At 34.6% G+C, this 17,428-nt stretch overlaps 2 protein-coding genes across 2 annotated transcripts; one reads left to right on the top strand and one right to left on the bottom strand.

The window, feature by feature from the left end:
* Positions 1–4: 4 nt before the first annotated feature.
* On the top strand, positions 5–2,774 carry LOC113501894. The gene is made up of 4 exons (XM_026883194.1): positions 5–169; positions 421–495; positions 813–922; positions 1,073–2,774. Exons 1-4 carry the CDS (start codon positions 124–126, stop codon positions 1,319–1,321), a joined length of 480 nt encoding a protein of 159 aa, XP_026738995.1. The 5' UTR covers positions 5–123; the 3' UTR covers positions 1,322–2,774.
* A 506-nt stretch (positions 2,775–3,280) lies between these two features.
* Positions 3,281–4,963, bottom strand: LOC113502113 (classical arabinogalactan protein 9). Its single transcript, XM_026883493.1, has 3 exons — positions 4,940–4,963; positions 4,493–4,690; positions 3,281–4,226 (listed from the first exon to the last, which is right to left on the bottom strand). Exons 1-3 carry the CDS (start codon positions 4,961–4,963, stop codon positions 3,639–3,641), a joined length of 810 nt encoding a protein of 269 aa, XP_026739294.1. The 3' UTR covers positions 3,281–3,638.
* Positions 4,964–17,428: the final 12,465 nt, after the last annotated feature.

The raw sequence follows: 17,428 nt of genomic DNA, 5'->3' as shown, positions 1-17,428 counted from the left end.
AATATTTGTAAATACGTGTCGAGTGTTTAAAATGTTTTTAAATAAGTGGTATTTAAGTCACGGTTGAGAAAGTCTCTGGTGGCAGATTCTTGGTATTCTTATTGTACTTCATACAGCTGGACCATGAAATCAAGACACATTTTAAGAACGTATATCATTATTTTTACTGGTAATGTATTGTCTTGTTATTAAATATTTATGACATACCCAATGGATATTTTCTAGGTCAGCTATTACAAAAATGTATCTGTTTCTATGCGGTATATGTACACCTAGATGACTGTGTAAAAGTAATAAGTTAAGAAGTAGGTCGTAAGAAGTTCCATACTTTCTTAAGATTGAATTGGTTATGAAATATGTAATATCATTATTTATTATATTACTGATTTACTTATTGATTATTATAAATGGTTATTTCAGTTAATTTTTGCACGTGCTGGCGATTTTTCCCAACGATAGTTGACTACACTTTCAAAGAATCAGTGCCATACGTCGGTAAGAGCTAATAGAATTTGCTTTTTAAATGCAATTATTTAAAAACAGGCTGAATAATTATTATAGTCAAATAATTATTATTTACTGAAACAAACATTAGTATTAGGAAAAATCATTTGGGTGAAATCTTAATGCATTTGTGTTATTAAACTTAAATGTACCGACATTGCCAGTTATACTTATCTCCAAAGTCCGAAACTAAAAAGGCCTGTCTAAATTACAGAAAGTAAAAAAAAAATATAATCTCATTGTGACGAAAAGCTCCGTGATTTTGTATTTGCAGTAAAATAAAACACTAACGTTCTCTTGTTCCGCAGGTAACGCACAGAATGAATTTATCTATGGCGACTGCATAACTAAGAAGAAGAAGTTTTACACTCATGTCCATCTGGACCGAATGGAAGTTATAGGGAAAATTATCTTAAGGGTAAGTTCAAAATAAAAACATACAAAAACGCATATAAACAATGTTTCTTTAGACTTCTTTATCTGTGACGTTTGTGCGGTACCTTATCACATATAATAAGTTTAACGAAGCGACGAGTTTCGAGTTTTTCAAAATTAGTTTTCGTTTCAGGGCTGGCTGAATATAGAAAGAATGCCAACTTGTATCGTGTTGAGAGGCTCTTCAGCAGATAACGATCCCGTCGAAATTTCCAAGGGTACAGCACACAGTTTCCAGTTCTGCATACCTCGCGTCACCTTCTGTCATTCGCAGAGACGATGGAAGTATTTCTATTACGAATGGTTCGTTCCATACGATCTAGCGATTGGTATGGACTGGGACATATACTTGTATGGACCAGCAACCCAGGAATGGACATAAATTCAACAACCTGTGAATAACAGTGTAATCGGGATATATTAACGTCAGTGTCATTATACCCATGTACACACGATACGGTATCTATATGTTCATTGATTTTACGCCACGATGTGATGAGCACTTGGCTTTATTTGTGTGGCTCGGATTGGGTAACAACTGAATTCACTTATCAGTAAAGAACCTTTGAGCATGGCTTTTAGCTAAGTCAATACAATATCAACTTTCATATTATCTATTGTAGTGCGTTCAATGATTCCGTGATTTTTATTGTTATTACTATGTATATTTAGGTTTTTTGTAATATAGGAGTTTATTAGGGTTCCGTACTTCGAAAAGAAAAACGGAACTCTTGTTGTCTGTCTGTCTGTCAACCTGTCAAGACCCGTAATCAAAAGATAAACACTTTTGTCACAAATTTTGAGCTCAGAATCTTGAATTTCTTTGCAAGAATTGCAAAAACCGTATTTTTGCACAATTATAATAAAAATATTTAAAGTATATTTTCCGACTTTTACTTATATAACTACAAATTTATATACCCAAATATATACAAATTTACAGTGTGTCCGGTTTGATTTTAACTTATTTATTTTGTTATTTTAGAATATGAATGTTTAAAAGTAACAACATTACCGCTTATAATATACAAAGCATTTAGCTTGATTTTCATATTTCGGCGTTGATATTAATGCTTCTGCGACTGTTTATAAAATTGTTTAACAAATTTTGTTTGTTAGTAATTCCATACCCGTAATGTTTGATTCTTTATCGGATGTCCTAACATTCTTAAATATTGCTTTAAAATAAGAGTTCTGAGCGAAGTGTTCATTATTTGTCAGTAGTTAACTGAGTTGAGGTTGTCTGAGAAGTCAGTAATTCATCATAAAAATGGGTTTTCATTACTTGTCGATATTTTTCTATATTTTACGTAAGTACATTTTTTTAAAGTATTGTTTTATTTTGTTTCTGAAACTCTGTTTCTTTTGCTTCTGAAAATTGTTGTGGAAGTGGGATGCCACTAGACGCTATGTAACGTGCTGTCTTGCTTCTACAACGACAGCACTTCTGAGGGTTCACCGAATTATCTAAAAGTAATATTATTACCGCTGTGGGAGGGAGAAAGCACGCTACATCATGAAGAACGTCATCTCTTTTCCACTACAATCACTTTAAAATTTCAAGATTTCTTATTCTGTCACAAAGCTTAAGAAATTCTTTGAAGCAGGCGACTTTAATTTTTGTTTTTCTTATTTTCATATTTAATTTTAGTCAGAGTGCTAGACACATCAAGCTACAGGGTGCATTCAGCGCTTAACAGTATTGTATTCACGAATATTCCAAGGATCTATGGTAAGTTTCTATTTTCATTTTCGCACAATTATATTTAAACGTAAACTTGTAATGTTTGTGTTGGATTAGCAATAAATTATCTGAACTCAATTTTTTTTTGGCTTGTGCTTGTGCGTGTGTGACAATACACGAATAGCTGAGCGGTGAAGGTTAATAGGCTAAACCATCTGTGCGCGTTTAGCGGGCTCGAATCCCGCTATGCATTTGTTTAATCCATGCATGCGTGTTCTGATGTTCTGGATAATATACTCATGTGTCTTAAAAATGTCAAACCTAGTACGCAATGACGTCCAAATTCTACTTTTGCTATAATATGTTTTTTTTACAGAGGATGCCCACAGCGAATACTTCTTCGGGAAATGTGCAAGCCAAAACAAAGAACTGCTTTCTCATGAACATTATGATGCTCAAGAAGTTATTGGCAATATGCTGGTTATGGTAAGTTATTTTTTGCTCTGAATTATGTTAGTGAAATTTAGAACTTATAACTTTATTTTTGCAAATTAAATTAGAAAATAATTATTCCTCTAAATAAACTTTGCCATTTAGTACCATTGGAAAAATTACCACTTCTTAATTCGGAACTTGTAAATTTGACATCAAGGTCGTTAAATATATTTTTTTATCTTTGTTTTCAGGGTTACATTCGAAACAATACTAAACCAAACTGTGTGTACATAAGAGCTTCTTCGCCATATGGTGATATGGTACGATACAATGCATACAAATTCACTGTATGCATCGGAACAATCACCTACTATTACTCACATGAAATGAAAAATTATCATTTCTTTGAATGGTACCTCCCAGTGGAAATGCAAGAAGGAATCGATTGGGACCTATTTTTCTACGTTTCATAATTGTTGTGTACAAATTGTAAGAATATGGTAATTTGTCATTTGATCACTAAGTGCAAAAAAATAAATACAATTTTTTCATATGGAACTTAAAACGTATTTATTTTCAACTATTCTGATTTATCTGACTTAAGACCGCCTTGAGGGAGCGGCGGAGGGGGTACGTTAGGTATTGAAGGGTTCTTTGAAGAGTAGTTGAGAATATTCAGGTCACTGGGTTCAGGTGGAGGAGTCTGAGCATTCTGATCTGCCGACGGTGGACTATTGTTCACATTATCAGCGGCGACGGGGAGACTCTGCCCAAGCACATTAGTTAATGGACGGTAGATAGGGAAGTTTGCATAAGGACTAAAACCGAATGGATCGTAGGGATCGTAAAACCGCACTCCTGGGTATCTGTAGGTGAAGGGGCTGAATTGTGGGAGGGCGTTGTACAATGGGTCTATGTGACCAAGGGGAAGAACTTGTGGTGGTAGTCCGAACTCGTTCAGGGGAATCGGGGATTCCGTTTTTGGTTGAGGAGGGGCTGGGCTGGGATCACTACTTTCGGGCTCAGGTTTTGCAGGTTCAGGGGACGTAGCAGGAGCCTCGGTGGAAGACGGAGATGCTTCTGCTGGTGGATCAGCTGTTGAAGTTGGAGTCGCTGCTGACGGCTGTGGCAGTTTTGGTGGTAAGGCTGGTGCTGCCGGCAATAGACCCTGAAAAATTAGAGATTCGTGGTTAAACATTAAAAGAAATCAGTTCATTATACCGTTCCTTTTATGTATTACCTGTAGGTACTACCTAAGACCTGATAACTGATAAGACATTAAAAACTGGTCAACTGCGAGTCGGAGTCGCAAAACCGAGTGATCTTTTTCTACACTTACAGGGCATTATGATCCTTACAGTTTTTAAATATTTTTATATCATTTTTTTTCATGCAGTCGGGGTATCTAGTGTAGTCAGACTACTATAGACTTACATTGCTTAGGAAATCTCCTCCATAAAATACTGCCGGCTGGTAGGAGAAAGCGAAGGCGTCGTGCAGAACAGGCTGATACACTGGATACGCCTTGCTGGGCTCCAGGTTCTGGTTTGACGTTATCAGGGCATTATACACCTTAGGCACTCTTCCCGGTGCCGGGTCGGCAATAAGACTCGAGACAAAAACGCTCAATACCTGAAATGCAGAAGATAGATACGTCAATTTTCAGTAACTTATTTCGAGTCAACGATGATGCAGTAGTTTTTCTTCTTGAAATCGATCTTGTGATTTCAATTTATATGGAGGTCTACCACTGTCTCGCCTGAGCAAATGCAATAGCAATTGCAATCAAAAATGCAAAAGTCTTATATTGAGGCGTTGCAGATGGTACGTCTATTGATCATGGAACCCTTCATTCTTCTGCTAATCCTCTTGGCCACCGACCTTGGAGAAAGTGGGCAGAGTCATTACCCTAGGATATCCTGTGTATCTATAACTAGTCATATTATGTCGTCCATTAAATTGACTAAGTCTAGCTTATAAAAAGTTAATAAATACAATAGGTACGTTCATATAAGAATATCACATACAATCTATAAAAACACAATTCACATTAGAAACCAGTAGTTACAGCCAAAGCTATAATTTTCTCTGCATTATATCGGAAACCAGTTTATGAATTACATTAAGTGAACTGTAAAGAGAGCAATTATATGTCACCTTGAATGCTTATTAATGATTCATATAAGAACACAGTGATTTAAACCACATATAATATCGTTCTACCCACTTCAAGTTTTTGCGATATATTCAATGAGGTTCACGAAATGTTTGAAAGGTGCAGTGTTCGGTTAAACTAAGGCTTGTTCTTGCTTGGTAGGTGATACAATATTTTATCTCTTTTGTGAAGTAATGTCGAATTTAGGAAATCTAGAATCAAGTCTATCTGCGACCACGTGTTAAATTAAAATAAATGACTAATTGTAGTGCTTCTACTGAACTCCTTAAATAAGTTATTATAAATTAAACTCTAATAGTACTAATATGTAATAAAGCTACTTAAAATTACACGCTAGCCCGTACAAGTATGTTACGATTTAATTATATTGCCATTCTAAGCTTTTCAGTTAAGGACACCAAGTTATATGTACTTAGTTATAGTTTGACAACATGTGGAGGGAAAGGAAACCAATTTACATTTCAAATTATTTTATAGCTTAAGTTAAATATTGTATTTAGAATATATGGAAAAACTAGCTGTTGCCTGCGGACCCACTGCAGATCGAAAAATATCCCACGGAAACATAAAATCGGGATAGAAACTATCCTATGTGTTAACCCTGGTTATATTATAAACTATTTGCGTGCCAAGTTTTGTCTTAATAAGTTCAGCGATTTTTGCGTGAAAGAGGAACAAACATCAATACATTAGTAGGACTTGACAAGTAAACCGCTTGGGTCGTGACGGGGATTCCTGGGATGGTATTCAATTAAGTTGCAAGACGTTACAATATTAGAAATAAAAAAGTAATTTAATTAGATACCTAAATTGAAGCCTTGATGTAATTTTTATAATAATGTGTTCATTCAGAAATATTGAAGTAGTAGATTACTCGCTTTAGTACTCATTTGTGATTAGATGCCATTGTGTAAAAATTGAGGAGTATTTCAATATCTGTATTATTTATTTTATGTATTTATAATATGTATATGTTCAGAAATCAACATAACCATAAGTCCAACAAGGAAAACACGTAACTATAAGTGGAAGTTGTTATAATTACGATGTTATTGTTGAATGTATTTGAATATAATTTGAAATATTTTATGTCATGTTGCACAGCCTAGGTACATAGGCCTAGGTACAAACTACGTAGTACATTGTAAAAACATTAAATTTTCATCAACTCTTTGCCTGAAAAGCTAACAAAAGCAAAGCGGGAGAAAAGAGAATCACCTGTTAAAACGCATTTTGATTGTTTTTCAGTCCTAACACAGTCAGATTTAAACAATGGATTTATTCGTAATATCTCATTTTAATACCTTTCCTGAGGTGGATTCATTAAAATTTATTTAAAAATGTTAAGTCTTGGACCCAACAAGAGTCTTTAATCAGGAGTTAACGCATAATTTTGCATCATGTATAATAAGCACTTTATCGTATTTCAAAAGTATTTCATAATACAAATCAAAAGGCTTTTAGGCTAAACAAATAATAAAGATAGAGATAAAAGATATTTGGGTTAAGTACTAAGTTATGTTCGGCTATTTTATACATAGTACTAAACCTGATTCTTACCAAAAATAAGAAAAAAATGACGTGAGTTCTAAAGTTAGTTCAGTTATTAATTCAATAAAAGTAGCCTTTTTGGGCATTTTTATTACAAGTGCACCTCTTTTCATAAACGTAGGTTATTTTGAAGAATGGTAGAGGCTCAGTAATCAGTAATAGTACATTTTCGATCGATCTTTTGTCGGCACTTGAATTGCCTGCGTTCAGTATATTCTCATTAGTTCAATGGTACACACCCATGTCATTTGATATTTCACATACACAGTGCGTGATTCTTGCGCAAGTGACATACAAAGGCTTGAACGCAACGTTAGGGTTACCAACAACTATCAACTCTGTAAGCTATAAAGGCCTTATGGAAAAGCTTAGTTGATACAGGGCCAGGGGCTCAACTAACAATTTTGTTATCCGCAATTTGATAAGTGAAGACGGCTGTTAACAACTTTTATAAATAAAATTAGAATTTTCACTCTATATCTCAAGGGAAAGTATGGGCTAAAAAAGGTTTGGTTTTTTGCGTCTTAGTCAAAAAGTCCAGACAATTCATTCATCAAAAGTAACACCTCACTCTTTCATTGTAAGTAATCATTTAAAAAATTTCATCTGAATTTGTTCAATTAACGGACTTATTTTCTCAGTCCCAAACCTGGTCGCACAAATGAAACATATTATTTTATGTTGTAAAATACTGAAAGCAAGAATAATTGTGACACCCCTACACTAGTGTTATGATAATGATCGTTATATCACTCGCATGATTAGTTTCGCTTTGTGCTGACAATTGTCGTTCTCTCGTGTCTGCTGGGCAAAAACTACATAACGTTATTCAATCCAATGAAGGTCGTATTAACGAATTAGAGTAGTTTTATTGTTGTCATGTTTTATATGCTTACAAACGCACCACGCCAAACCCACTACGCGAATTGCTGCAGGTTCAATCTCTGCATAGGGCAAGCATTTGTCAAGTGTAATCCATGAACGCTTGTCCTGATTCTGGATGTCTTTGTGCAAGTGACTTGACATGTGTAAGGACTTAATTTCTTCCGTGGTATTCTTCGGAATCTTGGCCTCCTTTTAATTATGCTTAACTTCACTTTGATCACTAAATAACCTTTATTTTATCGTATCCATTGTACTCCTAGTTCTTTGATGTTTTTGAGAAGAGAGAGCATGCAAGTCCTTATAAATGTTAAATATGTGTCAATCAAGTAATATAAGAGCTATGACACATCCAAAGCCTTTGTTATGAAACCTACGAAAACGTTTAAAATGACTTAATACGCGTCACCCAAAACAATGTAGAGTCGTATCCACTTGTAAGTTATAAATCATGTTTTTAGGGTTGCGTACTCGTAGATAAAAATAACACCCGAATGCTGAGGCTCTGGTATTTGTCTTTTCGTCTGTTACCAGTCTGCATCTCATAACCCATGATAGCTAGACAGTTGTAATTTTTACAGATTATGTAGTAACGTTTCCGCAAGATACAGGCTAGTGAAAAAAAATCTTTATGCTAAAATTTGTAGGGTTATGAATTTGATATATGTTTATTTGTTTTTCTTTAGCTCTTTCGTTCGAGACCCTTAGTGACGTGAGTTCAACTCACCACACACAATTAAGCCAAGTCAAGACACTTGGTTTTATTAATTGCGTGTCAGGGTTGTCACTACAATGATATATATTGTACGATAGAAGAATGGTCTCGGCTGTGTCCGCTCTCGATCCGGAAATAGCAGTCGGCACAATGCCGCCGCCTTGACCACGCCCAGTCTCAAGGTCTAAGAAATGAAACATGGAAAAAACAACGACCAAACTCGCCGAATTAATTAATTAAATATTCATATTATTATGTAGGTATACAGTACAATAGTTTCCGTTGTTTTTGTTCGTTGCAAATATAATGGAACAAATACATTTAAAGAGTTTTATAATTGAGAATTATTTAATCACCTCCCAATTATCAATATTTTTTCGTACCTTTAAAGGGGAAAGGTACACTATTCAGAACCACCCGTTGTCTGCTTGTTTGAACATTGTTAAGAAACAGGGCCTCAATTCCGCTATTTACAAATGACGATCATACAATAGAAACTGGAAATTCCATCCCATCATCCCATCGTGATGATACATAGACGTATAAGTCTGTTATCAAACAAAGGTCTCACTTCGAATGTTAAGGAAAGTTTTGTTTATCCAGAACTCAACTTTTATAAAGTTCAAGGTTTCACATTATGAACCAATAATACTTAGTGCACTGAATAAAAGATTCCGCATATTTAATAACATACAATTATTTCTTGTTCCCTGTTCTAAAGTGCTCTACAATCACCAACAAGACAACAGTTGTTTCGCAGCTTAGAAAAAGTAAATTTAGCCTTGTGCTAGCATTAAATCCTTTTTGGGATTGAAATGGTTCGTACTCTTTGTGTCTTCTACCTATCTAATTTACATGCAACTTTACTTAAACAATGTGTTTCAATTAATGAGAATAGTTTTACCTTAGACTTACTTCACAGACGCCCCTGGTCAAAACAAAATATCCACAGTTATTCGTCACAAAGGCAAAAACAATTTTATTATGAGGAAAGTGATTAGAGCAGTTCAGTGAGACATGTTCCGCTCATTAAGAAGGGACTTGGAGCAAACCAATAATAGTTCAGGAAAAGATTTGACAGGAGAAGAAAACTTTTACACAAATTAACATTGAAAGGAGGTTTATATCATCGTAAAAAGCTCAACACAAATTGGTTAATTGACCTATAGGTTAACTTAAGCATGCAATATACTGGCTTTTGGAGAGCTGTATAAACTGTGTGACTTTTACAACGAGGCTTGCACATCATTGTGCATTCTCATGCAGTTTGGGGTCAACAACCTCGCTGGGTGAGCCGGCGTTGACTCACGCGCAGTACTGAATCTAAAAGCCTCCAGGTTCTAGGCAAAGCAAAAAGTCTCAATATAGGTCTTAAATAACTTATCGTTATCGCATACCACATGAATGAGTGCTTAGAATATTTAGTAGTTATCCTCAAAGGGCTATTTACAACTCCAACACCTACCTACCTCTTTAAAGATTGTTTACCAAAGCTACTTATACATCGATCTTGTTTTTCTTTTGTTTTTTTGCGAAGTGTATAATAGTACCTATGAACTCAATTACTTACTTCTGCCTTAAGATTATTTCAGATGTTGAATCCAACACCAGTACGAAGCCGGAAGAGGCAAAAAATATACACAAACAATGAACGAATCGAATTGGAACCAAACAGTCCATCTAGTAACTACCTATTGACCGATTTAAATTGTATTTATGGAAATGAGTTAGAAAACGAGTGTCGAATTGAAATAGCACTGTCAATGAGTAATTTTGACAATGTGCATCGATATTTGGAGCCGGATTTTTTCACAGCCTGATTTTTAGCAAGAAACGAGTTTGTAAAGTATACCTCAGTTTCTTATCCTGATTTTTGGACAAAGAATCAATGTCAAACGCAAACAAACCACGAATTTGATGGATATAGGAAAATTAGCAATAAAACGCGTCATCAATCAGATAGCGGTAGACAAGAGCATTACATCGCGATAAGAGATACGGTTTGAAAACATTTAATTAAAGAAGGAAAAGTTCCGTGAACATTGTGTGTCAGGATAAAATGATATGTGACAAGATGATAATGTAGGCAGAAATTAAAAAGTTTTCTGTACTTGCGCTTTAAAAAGCAACAACTTTGCCGCTAAGGGTTTTCACAACGATTCAAGTCACTTGCACACTCTAACGTAGAAGTTTAGGTGGATTTGAAAAGTAGTTGTCCTATGCAGGGATCGATGCTGCGACTTATTAGTTACACATAGAAGACTTAGCGTGCTGGCGTTTAACATTGGCAACAATTTTTAACTTTCTTTGAATATGAGCGTACATTTCGTACCTTTAGCGATTACTGACATTCTAAATAAGTTTCACACATGGACGATAATACACGCGTCTTTGGAGTAAAAACGGTTGACGTCTATCAGACAGTTGTGGAAACCAAAATTCTTCAATGATGCTTTCCTGTCTCGTGTTACATGCAACGCTAATTTTACGCTCTTCAGTGTTGAATAATCTGATAAACGTCTATATGTGTAATATGCCTGTTATCAGTGATTCATTTATAGAGGAAAACCGGAGAAATGATTTTCCTCTACATTTGCATGCCTTATTTAAATCCAGTATCAACTAAAGCAGAGAGACAAGGTGATGGGAAAAGGCAAATTCAAGCCACTAAAACTCAGTGGAGCAAAAATATCAAATTAAATCTGATTAGTTATTAGAAAACGTTCGACACCAGTCTTGCTCGCCTTGGTGTATAGTATACTAGTACAGTATACTAGTACTACTAATTATGTTCACATAAACAAATACAGTAAAATGAAAATCATCTCGCTATCCATTCTTCATCAGTACAGCTATGTCCGCTTATGCAATCATGCTGTCAAGTGCCTCCTATTAGGCTAATGCACCTTTGTACAAACCGCTCCGTAACAGAGTATGCTGACCCAAATCCATGGAAAATTGTGTACAAAGGCTAATTTTGACCAATTTGATATCATATCTAGGGAAATTCAACTGTTGCTGTGTCGAACTCACGGAATATTATCGTTAAGACCTATTTATGTGAATGGATTTTGCAATTTAGTATAGGTAAGCTGTTTTTCTTTCTTTTGTTTTAGTTTCTACTTTGAGACAATTCGATTTTAGGATTTTTTGTAGAGTCGTGATGAAATGGGTTTTTGCAAGTGTAATGTTGAGACGCAAGTTCCGAATCCAAAGAAAACTTGTGTAGTCAACGTTACTTTGGAAAAATAACTAATAGTTTGTTATGAAACCAAAAAAATCCCGAATACTATCATTGATGAATAAAAGTATATTTTGGAATATTTGAAACAATTGTTTTAGAAAACACCAATCGGTACTTAAAAATAAATTGCTAAAACACATATAAGGAAAACCCGGTATGTAATAACACCGTATAATCGTCGAAACTATACTAATCAACCCATTAAGTAATTATGTTGTTTTAAGTGCTGTAATATGTATGCATAATTTAGACGAATGATTTATTAGGTTATATGACTAATTTCCTGTCTTACAGATCAAAACAATAAACTAACGTCATTTTTCTCTTAAAAAAAAACTTTCAATAACAATTCTTGAGTAACGATTATTTCACGATTCAAATCACATGCACCTAGATATCCAGACTCAAAACAATCATGGATCGAACATATTGTCACGGGACACTTCTGATCCAAAGCAAAAGTCCCGATTCCAGCAAATTCTAAAGATGCAAAATTGACAATTTACTGTATCGAATGCCTATAATACAATAGCTGCCAATTGGGTAGTTGCCCAGAATCAGTAAGTATTATCGATTTGCAGAAATTTCTAAATGAAACTGATGGAGGCTCTACCACTACGTCTTCAAGTAATATTATTATCGTTATAGAAGACCTAGAGTGTTATCTCTCTTCCACACTCGCAATATTAAGAGATGACGGTTGCTGTTTACTTTACAAAAACTGTAATTTTTACATATTTGTGCAAGCAAACTAACAGCCGAATTCACCGACGACCATGTGACAGTTAAGGGTTAAAAATGTTAATATTAGCCGTTTTGATAGCTGTGAGAATAATACACGTGTTATATTTATTAACGGGATTTGAATAACAACTTTACCTCAAAATACCTATATTTTATAAAGGTTTATTAAATCAATAAGAAACAGTTCTGCAAATGAAACTAATAAGTTTGAGTAGCAACCCCGGAATTGCAGCAGGTCATAATTAAGGACGATTGGGTCCGAAACTAGTCGGGATATCCCGATAAATACGCGTGAGGAAACAGTTATTAAATAAATTATTTTATCTCACGAAAGTTACAATAACTTTACCTCAGACTGAGAAAATGTTATGTTGTAACATTAACAAGACAGCCGCTGTATCTAAAATGTATGGAAATGACTCACCATTTCACAGTTCATATAACTACTCCATGTACCTTTGGCAATGCCTTGATAGTATAGAGGTGTGCTACGTAAAACCCTTTTTTATGCAATGAATATGTATGTATATATTAATACATAAATGGGTGTCTTTGTATGTGTGACTTAAATGTTTGTGAAACCCCCCACAACACAAGGATAAAATTATTGAAAATAGTCGTTTTAAAAATAGGCAATAAATAAAGGAGCTGTTTGTCATAGCACGAGTTTATTTGGAGCGGCTATGCGCAAATGCGATTTAAAGGCGACGCATGATTGCTTCTCAATCGTAACTAGTTCAGTGCTCGTGTTAAACAAAGTGATAAATTGATAATGATTATAATTATTCAAAGGTATGTACGGTTAGTAACAGAAGTCGGTTACACAATATGATTTAAAAAGAGCGTTAATTATCAGATACTTTTAGGAACTTGTGTTAAGTATTCCTAGAATATAGACTTTTGTAGCATATTAAATAAATCTGTTTTGTCCGTCACACAGATTTCCAAGAAATATTGAATAGGTAAGTATATTTTTCATTTTATTACATCATTAAAAAGCAAGGAAGATTAAAAGAGAAAGAGATGAAATGTATGGCAGTGGCAGTAAAAGCATGCTAGTAAAAAGCGTATACGTCACACGAGATTTTAAATCACTGCCCCCTTAATTTTTAGTTTACGTGATATAAGAAAATATACGTGTCCAATGTTTTTTCAAATGAGTGTTGGTGTGAGAATGGATGTTGAGTATAGAGTATAAAGTTTTCATTATACTAGGTGATAAGCTAGTATCGTTACTTCACTGCGCTATAATAAATGATGGTATTAAATCGATCACAGTTTTAAAAATCTTATTTTATTAAACTCATTTAAACGAATTCTGTTGCCGTCTGTACTATGGAAAGATTAGTCATAAGGAACTATTTAAACTTGAAATAATAAAACGGATTTGAATAGTTTACCTCTCTAGCATTTGTGCAATGTAAAAGCTAGGTTCGAACCTCGACTGTGACCTTTACGTAAAGAAATATAAATGTTAAATTATATTTTAACGGTTAATAAAGATTGACGATTTTTTTTTAAACACAAAAATATTAATACTTTTCGAATTTGATAAAGTTTGTCAATATCAGTTAATTTAATGTAGTTAATTAGAGGTGACAAGTGCTCGTTGCTTAAAATATAGAATGTAAGTCGTTCGTAAGGTTCGATTTCCACTTAATGTTTAATGCATCCTTATCTTACATCAGATCACATAATTAAACATGATCAGTCAATTAACCTTAGGATAATGCAGTAGCATGACTTGACTAGCAAAAGTAACCCAATTCCAAAACTTGCACAAAGACCGTGGCCAAAATAATCATGATAATTCTTTTAAACCTTAAAATAATAAAAAAAAAAGCAATTGAACAGCATTAACTGTAGAATTTTCGCTCTAGATAACTGTTGATTCGTCTTTACAATGTACGTAATACCGTTGACAGACATGACAATAACGTAATATTTGATCTCAACTACAATATTTGCACATTGACACAACTAATAGTTTAACTCAAAGTATGTCAAGGTTCAAGTTTATGTATGTATAAATAGTCGATAACCCGAAATGTTTGACGGAATCGAACCACCACCAACATCACGCACTTAATAGCTAAGTTTTCAGAGATTAACATTTGCCGAGTGACGAAATAATTGCAATAATAGTTTAATCAAATCGATGTCTCAATATTAGGTAAGTTTAAGTTATAAAATGCAAATTAAATAAATGGGATTACTCACGAGAATTGTGAGGTGGTACGCCATGTTGCGCGCGCTTCGGCGAGTGGTGGTGGAGTGGCGCGCAGTGGTTGCGCACGCGCACCTTGGTGGCGGACAACGAACTACGATGTATGGAAGTGACATTGCGTGCATTGATTGTTTGTATGGCTGAGTTAATTAGCTGTTCTTAGACTGGCTTTAACACTCGAGAGTAAGGTTGGTTAAACGATGTACTTATGTATTGTTAAAAAAACTGCACACGATTAGTTGTTGATGTAAAAGAGTAATGAGGTGTTAAAAAATGCATCCATGGTGATTTGTTCTTCTATAGGAACCGCTTTCATGAATGAATACGGTATATAAATCATTCATTAAAATAATTGTTGTACAACGGTGACCAATCTATCCATCAATGACAAATTATTTTGACGTATTTGTTGTTCAAATATGAATATTAAAATACGTAATTCTTAACATTGATTGCAGCCATCTAAGAGGTTGGCCGTGACCGATTTTAATGAACCTAGTCACATTGATACACCGTGGGCAAATGAATAGCTGTTTGCAGATTCTATTCTCGGTGATGTCGTTAAGATAGGGTACAGCCGTAGGGCCTACCGCAATGTTTGAAACTAGTGTCAACGGTTGTGGGAGCCTGATAGAGCATTACGTTTTATAGAGCGGCGTCCCTTTCTATAACTGTTATAATACTCTAGACAATGGTAGCCTTCCACTTTGCGCTTAGTTTCATTTGTTTTATTGAAATAGCTTTAGTTCGTTTTATTTGAGAATATACCTTGAACGGTTCGCAGATTGTTATCACAAAACATTAAAGATTAACCTGATTGAGACCTTAATCATGTAAACTTTAAGATTTATTTTCGGTTGTCTTTTCTCGAAGCTCTAATGAGTTGATGTGGCTTCCAGTATTGTTGTATCTTTGTGTTTGTCCTTGCTGGCGAATGCAACGACAGTGCTTTGTCCCAGTGCGCGGACTGATAAGCTCAAATACACTTATTATTAGTCCCATATAGACAATTTGGTGCTAATAGTTACCTACGGTTAAAGAGATTGTTATCTGTACAAGTCGATAAAAAATAGTCAAGTTTGGCAGTTAGGGCTGGCCAAAGCTACATAATGTAAATGGAACGTAATATTTATTTATTAAGGAAGTGTTTACTTATATTTTGTTAATTAAAAGCAATTTAAATTAATGAATTGATTTGACATTGTTGTGGCCAAAACAGTCTAAATTTTTAACGAATATTGATGACTATAGAAAACTATCCCTCGTACCAGGAGTCAAAAAATTCGAATAGATTTGAAATTTGTACTTATTTTGATTCGGATTCATTGGACGTTAAACAGCTGTTATTAGTTTATATACCTTCACATTGAACAGATGTGAATTCAAATCGTTTCCTCCTGTCTGGTCCTTCGCTACAGATTATTCGGCTTATTTAAGTTTCTAGACCATATAAGTGCCTAACATTAAGAGACAGCCGTATGTGGTTCATTAAGTAGTCCATATATAGCTGCTGGGTTTTGGGCGGTAACCTTAAGGCGACTGCAGGATGGGGAAATTTCCGTATTATCTATGTGTATTAACCTAGAAAGAATCGATAGTGTATAAGGGAAATGGAATCTAAATGCTTTCGGATCTAGTTTTATTTAACAAGATTTGTAATACAAAAGGTTCCAAAATAAATCTTGTTTATTATGGAACTTCATAGTTCTACTAGCTTGCTTACAATGAGTAAGCAAGCGTTCTCCAGACAAACGTTTTATACAACCCTAAGCTCCTAGTGGTCCGAGGTTCCCCATTTAACACGTGTTTGCATTAATCCTCCTAAAACTAATAAATTAAAGACATTTCATTTTTTATACCACCTCTTTGCTTTTCCGCCACCATTAGACTCCAAACAATCCTGTCATTTAACACCAACAATTAAAATTTCAATTTCATTTTACTTCTTACTAGCACAACAAGAACAGTGAAGTAATCTTTAAAAAGTTCCCACCAGTCAAGACTAACCTTAACAGATTATCTACAAGGATAAAGCTTGTTTTTGTTCTTATCTCCACAGTTGAGCGTTAGAAAAAGGCTTAAATGAGTTTAAAGTTTAGATCAAGGTCTGTACAGAGCAGTTACTAAAGTGGGCACAGTTATCTCATAGTTCAACGTGAACGTTATTAAAAATATTAGGTAACGAAACGAATTTTTAAATACCCGATTTGAAAAAAGCTTGCTTAATTCGGAAACAGTATTTTTATAAAACCGATGCTTCTGTTACAAGTTAACATCGGAAAAGACAACAAAAAATGAAAATTTATAGTTATTGTCCTAGCGATATGGTAGGTACCTAACGATGGCTTTGACGTAAACAAAAACCCAATTCCTGCTGCATGTAGCTACTTAACCAAATGCATTTTAAATACTTCCGTGTTACATAAAGTACTGACAGAGAGTGCAAGACATTATTACCCATTCAACCAATTTACTTTAGCAAAAAGAAAAAGGACCAAAGCCCTATCTTACTCAGGTTGATTTAACGCCATCTAGTTTGTTATGCTGACACTACTTAATGTCTTTGAAGTTCGAACAGTATTGTGCGCGATAGAACTGTGCCAGATCGCCCAGATCTGCGCACTGTCCAGACGTTTAAGTTTGACATTACAAGTACAGATGGCGCTGTAGTCGCGTATGAGGTTGACAATATGCTTATTTTAGTACTGATTCAAATATATCAAAAGAACTTACTTAGCTACACGTTGTTTTTCCCTATTTTAATCTCGATTGACTTTAACATAAAACGAACCAATGTTTGAATAGGAAACGAAAATTTGGTCCTTCGGTAC

This window comes from Trichoplusia ni, chromosome 16 (genome assembly GCF_003590095.1).
Source record: "Trichoplusia ni isolate ovarian cell line Hi5 chromosome 16, tn1, whole genome shotgun sequence".
NCBI classification, from domain to species: domain Eukaryota; kingdom Metazoa; phylum Arthropoda; class Insecta; order Lepidoptera; family Noctuidae; genus Trichoplusia; species Trichoplusia ni.
This window is presented reverse-complemented; position numbering and strand designations above follow the sequence as displayed.

Excerpts from the sequence above, each read along its gene's own strand:
- LOC113501894 (XM_026883194.1), top strand. The coding sequence starts at position 124 with ATGAAATCAAGACACATTTTAAGAACGTATATCATTATTTTTACTG. Across the intron at positions 170-420 it reads GTATATCATTATTTTTACTG|TTAATTTTTGCACGTGCTGG; the intron begins GTAATGTATTGT and ends TGGTTATTTCAG. Across the intron at positions 496-812 it reads AGAATCAGTGCCATACGTCG|GTAACGCACAGAATGAATTT; the intron begins GTAAGAGCTAAT and ends CTTGTTCCGCAG.
- LOC113502113 (XM_026883493.1), bottom strand. The coding sequence starts at position 4,963 with ATGACTCTGCCCACTTTCTCCAAG. Across the intron at positions 4,691-4,939 it reads CTCTGCCCACTTTCTCCAAG|GTATTGAGCGTTTTTGTCTC; the intron begins GTCGGTGGCCAA and ends TCTGCATTTCAG. Across the intron at positions 4,227-4,492 it reads GAGGAGATTTCCTAAGCAAT|GGTCTATTGCCGGCAGCACC; the intron begins GTAAGTCTATAG and ends CTAATTTTTCAG.